The sequence below is a fragment of the Cyrtonyx montezumae genome, unplaced genomic scaffold (assembly GCF_038088225.1).
Source record: "Cyrtonyx montezumae isolate F1298 unplaced genomic scaffold, pur_monq_1.0 scaffold_1, whole genome shotgun sequence".
NCBI classification, from domain to species: domain Eukaryota; kingdom Metazoa; phylum Chordata; class Aves; order Galliformes; family Odontophoridae; genus Cyrtonyx; species Cyrtonyx montezumae.
In genome coordinates, this window is record NW_027071825.1 from 19,612,333 (window position 1) to 19,624,118 (window position 11,786).

At 37.6% G+C, this 11,786-nt stretch overlaps 1 protein-coding gene across 1 annotated transcript; it reads right to left on the minus strand.

Annotated features, from left to right (window-relative positions):
• Positions 1-1,821: 1,821 nt before the first annotated feature.
• On the minus strand, positions 1,822-11,271 carry AKNAD1 (AKNA domain containing 1). The gene is made up of 13 exons (XM_065745719.1): positions 10,255-11,271; positions 9,088-9,214; positions 8,846-8,997; positions 8,677-8,736; positions 8,074-8,207; positions 7,610-7,751; positions 6,821-6,978; positions 6,431-6,531; positions 4,854-4,967; positions 4,653-4,763; positions 3,716-3,797; positions 2,822-2,900; positions 1,822-2,183 (listed from the first exon to the last, which is right to left on the minus strand). Exons 1-13 carry the CDS (start codon positions 11,269-11,271, stop codon positions 2,064-2,066), a joined length of 2,397 nt encoding a protein of 798 aa, XP_065601791.1. The 3' UTR covers positions 1,822-2,063.
• Between the last annotated feature and the right edge of the window lie 515 nt (positions 11,272-11,786).

Genomic DNA, 11,786 nt, shown 5'->3' on the forward strand with positions numbered 1-11,786 from the left:
AATACATACTTAAATATAATCTTGTAATTTCTTAACTTCCTTTTTATGGCTACGTAGTCCATCTCTTTAAGAAATGAAATTCCCTACAACAGTGCCCAAACTATGTAAAAAAAAAAAAAAAAAGTATATTAAGCTAAAATGGCAGGGGGAAAGGGGGAAGAGATGAGAGAGAAAAAGGGAAAGAAGTTGGTTAGTCTTCAGCAGGACTTGATGCTTTAATAAAGAAAAGACCAAACTATCATCAAAACCCGATCTGATCAGAGAATGTACTGTTCTTTTTGTGTATAAATATCAGTTTGTGTTGAAGAGGATCAAATAAATTGTATTAATTCTGCAATACTGCTAAGTTTAGTTTTGTCTTAAGTTATTTAAGTGCAAATTTAATAACCTTTTAAGGGGATAATATTGTACTGTCTTGCACTGTTATACTAATTTGTCAGATGTGGACTCAGATAAATGTCATAATGTAACCTAAGAGATTACTCAGGTTTTAATATCCTTACAGCCTGGAGAAAATGTAAATTCTGGTTTTGCAGAAAGATGTGTTTTGTTGTCCTCAGGCTAACTAGTGAGTTAAGGGGAATGTCTTTGCCTGGTAAGTTCATTCAGAGTCAATTGAAAGTTGTAGACTGTTCGTTTTCTTTCCCCTCCTTTAAAGCAGTTTTATGATTTATACAAATTGTGTAATTTAAAGGCAATAAATACAGAACAAAATAATATCAAAATGTTGTTTTGGTCCTTAAATAGGGCAAGTTGTGTAAAATCCATGGTTTTGACATTTATTTACTGTGTAGAGTTGAAGAAATATCAGTGTGAAATGCTGAACTAAGTCTCCCTATTCACCATTTATGCTTTGCCCAGGTGAGGGCAAGTCAGGTTGAGAGAGTTGAAGCTGTTCAGCCTGGAGAAGAGAGAGGCCTGGCTGCGGCCTTTCAGTATGTAACGGGAGGCCAGAAGAAAGAAGGGGACAGATCCTTTAGCAGAGTCTGTTGTGACAGGACAGGGGGAGATGGTTTGAAACTAAAAAAGGGGGGATTTACACTGGATATAACAAAGGTTCCTTACAGCGTGGTAGTGAAGCATTGGAGCAGGTTGCCCTCAGAGGTGGTGGATGCTGTCTTTTGGTCAGGCTGTTCTGAGTACTGAGCAACCTGATGGAGCTGTAGGTGCCCTGTTACTCACAGGGGAGTTGGACTATGTGATCCTTTAAGGTCCCTTCTAACTCAAATGATTCTGTGATGTATTTTGGATTTGTTTCAGTGGATAGCAACTCTGATTACACGTACACAGCTGTTAACAGTCTGCTTGCTTGTAATAGCTTTGGTAAATGGATTTCAGAATAAAAAGAACAGGTCACTGTTCTTGGCCTGCTGTATTTCTACAGTTTAAAAAGTCCTGTAGCCTACATCATCAGCTAGAAATCTCAGTGAGATGTATCAGACAAAGTAAGGACATCACTGTGAAGCAACAGTGTAACTTAGAAATGTACAGACAACAGATGGCATTACTCAGTTACTGAGACATGCAAGGATGTTTCTTAAACATTCTCAGTGTAGGGAGCTCTACAAATAATTATATGCTTTAGCTTACTTGATATACTTGCATTCTCCTTACAGGTGCAGAACCTGCTTCTATTTGCTGTTGTGCTCAAGCAGCTACTTATAAAGTGTGAAATGAAAATGTATGCAAGAGTGAATGAAATCAATTCTGCACTTTGTGGGCAGAAGGAAATCAAAATTATAAAAGCTAACCTTGCTTGACAGGACAGTTTTTATCAAGCTACCTTAAATGGAATCTCAGTGAATATTCAGAGAAGGCAGTTGTGAGCAGTAGTAGGCCAGCCAATGTATCAGTGACTTCAATAGAATAAGCAATTCATTTCTCAGTTAGGATGCTGAGTATAAACATGTGGAATAGCAGTACCAGTTAGTACTGACAGTCGAAGAACTAAAGGCAGCTGAGTTTTCTGGTTGTTATCATTTTATATTTGTAGAGATGTTTGCAATTTAGTATTAACTAAAACAACAAAACCAACCCAGAGTAGCAACTTTAACTATAGATAGTTAAAGCTGTTTTCTTCTAGCTTTAGCTAGATCTTCTGAAATTGCTTGCACCATTCTTTCTGTTTCTTTCTTCAAATTGTTTGCTGTCTGTATTGCATGATCCAGAGTAGAAGTTAAAATCTGTTTGAAACAGCAGAATACAGCCTTGCTGAATGCAATTGTTTCCATAGGTATAGAATAGGAAGTGCTGTGTAATTAAGGTTCTCTGTAGCATTTTCAACTGGCCTACCCTGAATATATGTTAAGTAAAAAAACAAACAAAAAACAAACATATTTTGTAAGCTGCTCAAGGATTTAAGTTGAAGTGTTATTTCTTTGCATAATCCTGCAGTGTTTAAATGAAATTACAGGACAAGAAGCTCTTGTAATGGAGGAAAAGTAAGGAAGGCTTAAAGCCATTGTGTTTCTCATATGTAAGCAAGAATTGCACAATGTAGAACATATTAAGAGTATAATACTACTTGCTACTTATGCAGTATAGTAATACTTAGATGGTTTCCTGTATTCACCTAAGATCAAGAGCTATACCTTATACTGAGCTTTATGTGAATGTAATAAATCATATGTGATTTTGAAGTGGTAAGAAAAATTTCAGGTGTGTAACTTTTCATTTCATCCTCTCCCATTATGGACTGGACAAACTTAGATTGGAATAATCAGTGCCCTAAGAAAGGAGGTGTTCAACATTGCCGTGATGTGTGGATATACATTTGTTGAGATTAGCAGTAAGGTTATTAACTTTCACTTTCAAGTCTTACGTTTATGTTGAAGTCCTTGGCATTTCTGTTTCTGATGTTGATTGCAGATTTCCTTCGGGCAGAATTCTTGTTGGGTAAGCTTTAATGTGAAAGGATAATTTGATCACTGTTACGTGAATAGCAAGTCCCATCAGCTTCAAGATCTTGTCTAAATGTAATACATAGTCAAATACACAACTTGATCAGCCAAGGTATTTTTAAACTGTGAAATTGGTGAATTTGATAACCTGTATTTGCAAGTGAATTTACAGAAAATTACAATCATCTGTATTTTGATTATCTGTTTGCAGTAAGACAAACAGTCCAGAATGCAGTCAAGAAAAAATCTCTCATAACATCACTTTCTTAGTGCTGTATCCTTCTCTGAGAAGTCTATGCCACTGATTCTCAAATGCAGCTACAATGCTTGCAGGAGATTACCGTTATGTGGTACAGCTATCAAAAATTACGGTCACAGAGCCAGTGTTCTGTTTGTGTAGTATGTGCTGTGGTTAAGAATCCATTTTATTTTTCAGGTTCTATGAATAATTTTGTTAACGATAATTAAAAGCAGGAATTAAAAACATTTGTAGAGGTTTTGTATTGTTTTAGGGATCTGTGAATGGCAATGTGGTTATATAATACAGTTACTTTTTCTTGAGATGGAGAAGTATCCATGTCAGCTGAATCAGGCTGAAGCTTTATCATTAAATTACAAAGACTGAAGAAATACTGAAGTATTTCAGATTTGCTCATATGGTAAGTATTTTCATTAATGAGTGAAGTTCTAATGCATAGCATGCTCTGCAAAAGATAAAGCATTGCCCCTGCTTATGATACGATTTTTTTTTTCAGTGCTGAATCTTTAATAATGGCATTTGTGCTGCATGCACACAGTCAGCTGTTGTAGCTTACCTTTCAGAAGGTCCATTTATGAGTTCAGGGTGCTGTTCATTTGTTTGAGCATCCTGACTGGGCGTTCTCTTCTGTGAATATGCTTAGAACATTGAAACCATGCGTAAAGACAAAAGCAGAGAATAAATTTTATATTCATTTAACATCTTTCTCTGTTTAGCATAAAACTCAATTTCACATCACTATTGAATAAGATTTGGAATGTTAAGAGTTTATGTAAATGAGACCAAAATATTCCTTTGGGTTCCCTTTTTGGGTTGAGTTTAGTGTGTAGATTTGTTGCATTTCATACACTGAGAGACTCCAAGAGGAAAGTGTTGCATAGTGACTCATAATCTCACTCCTAATAATTATTAAGTGCCACTTTCATGTAGTGTTTTTTGTCTAAACAGAGACATAGTTAACTTGAACTTTTTACCCAATGTTGAAAACTTCAAACTGTTTTGCCTTCAATTTCTTGCTACAGTACAAAGAAGAGTTTGAGATGTGACTTCAAAAGCTACATGCTCAGTGCTTTTTTAAAAATGAGTGTCCTTGTCTTTGTTGCCTGTCACACAGTGCGGAGCTGCTATTTCCTTTTAATACTTGTTTATAGTGTGTACAGTAACAGCTAGTGATGAAAAGATTGGCATAATAATGGCCAATTTTAATGTTCTATGTGGCACTGGAAAACTGCAGATAATATTTTCAGAGTGAAATATGGGACCTCTCAAAAACAATAGAGGAGGTGGTAGCTGTCACGCACAGGGAATTCAACTCAGGTAGATGTGCAAATGTTGGATTTGCTAATTTCACTGCAGGTTCTGTTCCCATCTGCTGTTTACCTTAAATGCTAGGGTTTTCTCATACTAAATTAACTTTAGCCTGATACATACAGCTTTTTGCTCTCAAATCTGGCTCGTTATTTAAAATGATTTCAATAATGCATCATACTTACAAGCTGAACCAGAGTTTTTATTTCTGCATAGAACACAAGACTGAACAGATTCTTTGTAATTCTGGAGTTTAAACTGATTTTGCCTTTCTCTGGGGTATCTGCATTTAAATCCTGAAAGCAAACAAACACATCATTGGAAAATCAGAGCTACATAAAGAAGAAAACTTTGTGTAGATTTTGGTATTTTTGAAATCATTATACCTTTTCTTTCTCTCTGTTGTCTTGTATGGAATATTTTGTAGCTTTCACATTTCGTTAATTCATCACTTTGTGAACCATAAGAATGATAGGCCAAGATATCTTCTGATTCACTGCCTAAAATCCCAAAAATACATTAAAAAGATCTGAAATGCTAGAAATTTTTGCTTGTGTGCCTAAGTCATTATATCACATTAGCTAAATAATGTGAGCCCTTTGCAGTCTGTTAACGATACTGCAGTTTGAAGTATTTTTTCCATCTATTTTACAGGAAAGTTGTTTGACAGCTGTTGGCTTTCAGCTCTAATTGTAAGCCTCAAATGCAGATTTTACTGTTGTTTCCAGTCCCAGAACTGTAAAAAAAAAAAAAAAAAAAAAAAAAAAAACATTTCTCCCCTCTTCCATCCTTAGGTTTTTACTCTGGAAGTTCAAATGGCTCAATGTTGAAGTGTTAAAGGAACAAGGCAGACTAAGAACATGACAGAAGCTGAGAGGATACAGTACCTGTTTTAGATACTAAACAAATCAGCACAAAGAACAGTAGCCCCAGTGTATTACACTGAAATGAAAGGACACAGTGAGAAATCAAGGATGAAAGGTAGGCCCAAAGCATAAACAAACCATGTATATTTAAATCTAGGACACTTCCAACTACTGCTCTAGGTTGTTAGATATTAACAGCTTCAGAGTATTCTGCAGGGGAAAAATAAAGTTGCTCTAAGAGAAACAAATGCCTAAAGATTCTTAAAGAATCTCCATTAACTGGGATCTTATGTGATTTGAGAGCTTAATAATTACTTCAAGTGGCCAGGGGGAGTTTGGGTGAGGTGAAATTATGTCATTAGGAGCTGGACTAAGGAAGGAGAATGCATCCAGTCTTCTGTTTCCATCCTAAGTGGAACAGAGGCTCAGGAAAACCTTCTTTGGTTTTCATGCAGAATAAAAAAGTTGAATCCCAAAATTGAAAGTGGATATTGAGACATTTCATGTTAATATTTCCAAGTTTGGAATCTCCTTTTAGCATATGAAATAAATGCACGTAGTAAGGAGAAAAAGCACTATTAAAGCACAACTTGCAGACCAGCATGGTGCTTTTGAAAATGTTAGTAGTAATATGTGAAAACATCTAAAAGATGGATTAGAATTATACAGAAATTGCCTTTGGAAAGTATTTTTGGAGATCATCTGGTCCAATCTGTCCTCAAAGCAGCATGTAGCTCAGGACACTGTCCAGCTGAGCTTTCAGTGTGGAAGATGGATGAGAAGGATGGAGGTAAGATGTTCTCAGTGGCAAACTGTTGTATGATTCTATCCAAATGTAAAACTACTCATATTTCACTGCTCATTCCTTTATAGCTTGTCTGCCCCTAAGACCTCCAAACTGGCTAAGTAGATTTCATGTGCTCTCCTCTGTAGTCTCTCTTTTATTCTTAGTCTCTTGTACTATGCTAAGCAGTAACATCTGTTGAAATTCCAAAATAATTTTCATGGTGCTCAGGTGTGACAGGAGTGGATTGCTTAACAAGGCTAAATAGAAGGTATAAACACAGTTCTGATCTTGTTGTCTTGTTGCTACTTACTCAGATTTGTATCCGATAAATCAGTTGGATCAGTTGGTTTTCCTTGAATGAAGATTGGATGTATTCCAGTTGGATATGGAATCCTTTCCTGGATGTTATTTCTTTGAGCATAAAAACAGAATGATATTTCAATTCAATCTTAAACCTTTATGATGAGCCTTACCAATGTATTAATGTTTGACCACTTAACTGGGAAGAAAACAGGTTTACTTATAGAAGGAACTCTTATTGTTCTCACAGATCTGAAAAGGTGGCAAGTAGAAGCTTAAATTTAAAAAATAATCACAAAATAATGACTTTTTGTTAAAGAATACATTCTGACAGAAAGACCCTTTCAGGCATCCCAACTTTCTGTACTCATTCTGGTAGTTGTGTGAGTTTTATACTTACGTGCGAATACAAAGATTGCACTTCCTGCATTTTAAAGAAAAGTGAGCATTTTTCTTTGAGATTATGCAGCTTGTCTGGCTTGTATTCTCTCCATCATTGTTCTTGGAACGAAATGCATTTTCTTCAGGAGAATCAGTAATACTTGAAACTGCTGAGCTCTGTACAAAGTAAACCACGGGACAGCATTTTGCAGTCAGAGCATTGCAAGGAGATGACCTGTACCAGCTAGCATTTTCTAATTCTTTCTTCCTTGAGATTCAGAGAAGAATGACTTCTAAAAGTCATTAGAATGTGAAGGCATATTGGAGGTATCTGTCTTTTAATCTGTGGAGAACGAATCACGTTTTTTTTCCTATGCATTTATGATCCATGACAAAATATTACTATATTTAACAGCTCCATTTTCTGTAGCAGAATGTATTTATAGTCTTCTAGCAACTCTGCAGTTCAAGAATCTTGCATCAAGTAATCTTTTTTCCAGCTGAATTATAATGATGAATTTGCAAAACCAGAAAGCTTTGTATGACTTAAAATAGTTGCTCATTTACTTATTCCAAAATGAATGCTTTTGAAGCTAGTACTTAATTATTCAGTGTAGCTATGTTTATACTTAAGTTTTTGTTACAATTAGTGAAAACTTACAATTTCACACATTAAAACTTCCTGAAGTAACATGCTATCCAAAAGCATCATGCTTTTCCAAGTGTTAGAGAAGAACATGCAATAACCACACTGATTTTCTTCAGTAAAATGAAATAATGCAGTCTTTAAATGCTGTAGCTCTGTTACCTCCCAAAGGGAATATGATGAATGGGCAGATTCACAGGAAGTAAGTGAAGGAGACGATCTGCATTTGCTGCCATCAGCTTGTTCTTGTTCTTGGATGTCCTCAAGCAGCATGCCCAGTCTAAATATTTCCCCTTCCACCTTTCTAAAACCACAATACACAGCTAGTGAAACTTCTGTATCTTACTATGATAACCACATTTGCCATTGCAGAAAACAATTGGTAGAGAGAAGAAATGGAATTCACTGAGACCCTTCTAAATGCCTGAATTATTCAAATGGATGTCCTTATTTTAACAAGGGTATGTAAAGCATGAGATGAATTTTGGCCAAATAACTTCTGGCTTACCCCATGTAAAATTAAGATAATGTTTTCACCTCTGGAAAGTGTTAATAGATAAATAGTGGTTAGATGCTTCAAAGTACAGAAGATATACTAATGAAGTACTTAGCACTTATCTTCAAACCTTTCAGGATCAAATTCTCCAATGTTGATAGGTGTGTCATTATAGTACTGCAGCTGTAAATTACGGTGCTCCTCTCTAGCAGTTAAATAATTCCTTTCCAAGGCATCAAGGTATCTTTTCAATTGATTTAATGCCTTCACAAATAAGAGAAAGTTCAATAATAAATGTTACCATTAGCAAGACATAGTAACATCTGCTTATGCTATGTTAGACAGATAATGTCAGTGATATTAGTAAGAAGCTTGCTGCTGCTCTGAATTGCATCTTTCTTTTATACTTAACCAAGCAGCACAGTGTACTGGGTATTTAAAAGTAAAATACTAAATGGCACTTCAGACACACTACCCTACAAGTCAAATTCATGTCTTCTATGCTAATTTAAGGCCTTTCACTACATAGCTTCAAATTGTAATCCTTACATTTAAGAACTGAGCCACTTACTGAGCTCTTTCATTTTTGCTTCTTAAACTCAGTTTAAACCTGAGATTTGGAGCAAGATCACTTTTAAATGTCTGGAAAAAAAAAAAGCATTGAGTATATTGCCAGAAAACTTTAAGTCTGTTAGCCAACTCAAGTATGCTTTAGGTAAATACGTTATTTTACCTGATAATTGTTTTGTAAGAGGAATGTCCCTTCAGTCTTATGTTTAGAGCAGTCTTCCACCTTCAAGAGAAAATGATATAATATAAATTGATTTTATAAACAAACATATCAAGTTGCTATAAAACTTAAGAATCAGTGCAAAATAGATACTGAAACAGCTCTTAATTACTTTCATTTTTAGTTGATCTGTCTGTTCCTTTAGCATTTGAGACATCTTCTCTCCTTGTGTTATTTCAGGCAGTAAATTAGAAGGATTTAGACAGCGTTCCTCTACTGCACCTATTGCTGGGAGTGCTGATGCTGTTGTCCCACATGGCAATCCTATATAATGCGAGAGAAAATGTATTAGTTGGACTTCCTGCCCAGAAGTGCTGTTGAATTACTTGAAATAAATTAGTTATTTGCATGTATTTGGTTCAGACAAACCATGCGTAGATTGTAGAAGGACAGAAGTCTCTACTGTAAGGGCTTCAGTGGATGTCCCAGTGTCTCCTGAGTAAACAAGTCCTGGATTTGGAGAACCTGACTGAGGAAGTATCTGTCAAAATGAGATCTTTGGTTAGAGAAAAAACATATAGAATGCTCTGGACAGTACAGAGTTCAGAAATGTATAGGACAACTTTTTGTTAATGAAAGTTTATTATAACTGCACCATATACCTTGCTTTGGTTTTAGTTTGTGCAGTATCTCATTGTGTAAATACTGAAATATGCCAACTCAAGGTTACAAAGATCTGTACTTAGACTATTTGGGTAAACAGGAAGTACATTAAAAAAGTGACAAAACAGTTCTGGTGATTATTCAGAGCCTCAGAAATAAGGAAAGGCTTCTGGAGAGGATTTTATCTGATGATGATGTCTCAGAAGGTCAATATGACTCTGATTTCAGTGTTTGCATCTTATATATCGGTAGGGAGAACTTTTAGAAATTGTTCCGTCTTGAGCAATTTATGAAGAGATAAGCCTAGGAAAGGACTTAAGCATCTCTGTGTCTCCTTGAGTGAACTCAGTGACAGGGCATGGCATTAAGAAGTGATTATCTAATTACTAACAAATCTTAACAGGAAGTTAACTACTGTAATGAAATCCTAATGTTTGCTTTAAGACACATCTAGTTATAGAAGAAAACATCAGAAAAAAACCTGATCTGTCAGTGCATGCTGGCCTAAATAGCTGAAGAGTGTTACTAAGTCTTTAACACAAGTACAGGCACAGGATTGAAAACGTTTTAGGAAAAAAAATCCCATTTACACAGCTGTTAGTGAATTAGAACACTTTCATCTAATACTGGAAATAACTGCTTGTAGTGAATTTCATAATGACTTGCTGGATGCTTTGCCATCAGAAATAACACACCAGAGCATCATTAATTTGGTAACGAAAGCTCCACGGGAGTTCTATCCCACAGAACTTTGTGACAGTGATCACTGACTGAAGTGGTATGCTCACTGACAACTGTTCAGGGCCTGTGTGAACTACTTACATTAAGAGTTCACTTAACACAATATCCTTTTATGATAAACATTCCACTTTTGTTTTAAGAAATTCTAAACTTCTTAAACTTAAGCATCTCAATTACCTTTAGCACTGGAACACTCATTTCTTTTGGATTTGCTACTTCAATGGAATCAAAACAATTCTGATTTTCTAGAATGCTGTTGGTAGTCATTGGTTGCTTTAGCAATGTAGGGAAGGAGGCTGTTCTTTCAATGGTGGGAACTGATTTATGATTTTCACTCATTTCTGGTGCTTTCATTTCTGAAGTAACTTCATTATTGTCTTCCTGATGTCTCTGAATTTCACCTTGTTCCTGTATGAGTTGATGAGATGGAAGTGATTTCTTAAACACACATCTCCATTCTTCTGTGTTTTGAAGGATATGTGTATCTTTGTACTCGTTAATCAGCTGTGAATTTTCTTGTCTGCACCCATGCTTAGCAGTAGTGGAAGCAGAGGTTTCTGAAACAGATTTATTTTCACATAGCAAATTCTGACTTTTCCCTCCAGTGTTCACTACTTTGAGCCTTTCCAAGAGGTGCTCTTCGAACTTGGCAGCCTGCTGTTGACCTGTTAAAATGCCTCTGACATGTTCAGAAGTTTCAAGTCTGTTTGTGGTTTCGTCAGTGCTTTCAGTCAGGGATGTTTCTGGTATAGTCTCACATTCAATCAACTGCCACGTGCCTGTTAACTCTCCCTCAGAAAAATGACGCCAAAGGACATTGGGCATCTCTGAGTGAGGCAGAGGATTCCCAGGGCCTGCTTCACCAGCAGGTAGTTCCTTCATAAAGGTTGCTTCCCTTCCAGGTGTTCTGGCTGAAATGCCCATTGTTCCTCGGGTACCTGTGTTGCAGTCCAACACACTTTCAGGTTGTGCATGAATGTCACAATTTGCTGATGCATTTTTGCTATCTCCAGAACAGGGGGAGTTTAAGATACCAGAAATTTTTTTGATACAAGTACAGTAATTCAATTTATGCGGGTACTCACGGGCTGTTCTTACATCTCCTTCATAAGGTAAGTCACCTTGTTCTGCATCAGTTGTATCTGTGCCATAGCTTAATGCACTGGAAAGGGAGCAGCTTGTTTGTGCTTCCATCTGCTCTGTGCTGCTATGGGGACATGGGGACAAAGACGTGCAGGCGCCAAAAGCGCTGGAAGAGGAGAAGGCAGCGCCGTGCCAGGTAACTGTCACTGCTGCTTTTAGCTGCAGCGCAGCACAGGAGCCCCCGGTAACCGGAGCCGAAAGCGGTAACGCGATGCAGCTGTGTCAGGAAAGGCGCTCAGCTCCCCGCACGCCCATCGCCCTGCGCGCCCACGGGTACTCGGTTTATTTCTCACCGCTAATGCGTAGCGGATGGAGGCAGCCTACTCACGCGCGGGCTGTGAGCAGCGGCGGTGCTTCGCGTCACCTTTCATAACGGCGTCAGCGGCAGAAACGCGCCATTCCCGGCTCCCCTTCCCCGCCCGCCGCTCCCCTCACGCCCGGCGCGCCCCGCCCCGGTTCCCATTGGCCGCTGTGAAAGACGCGGCCTTCCACCGCGGCCGCCTCCGCGCGTGCGCGGAAGGCGCGTAGCTGTTGGCCGCCCCGCCTCGGGCACGGCGCGGGCGGGC

Coding starts and splice junctions, on each gene's coding strand:
- AKNAD1 (XM_065745719.1), bottom strand. CDS start 11,271: ATGGAAGCACAAACAAGCTGCTCCCTTTCCAGTGCATTAAGCTATGGC. Junction 8,208..8,676: donor TCTTACAAAACAATTATCAG/GTAAAATAACGT, acceptor TTATTTGTGAAG/GCATTAAATCAATTGAAAAG. Junction 4,764..4,853: donor ACAACAGAGAGAAAGAAAAG/GTATAATGATTT, acceptor GTTTGCTTTCAG/GATTTAAATGCAGATACCCC.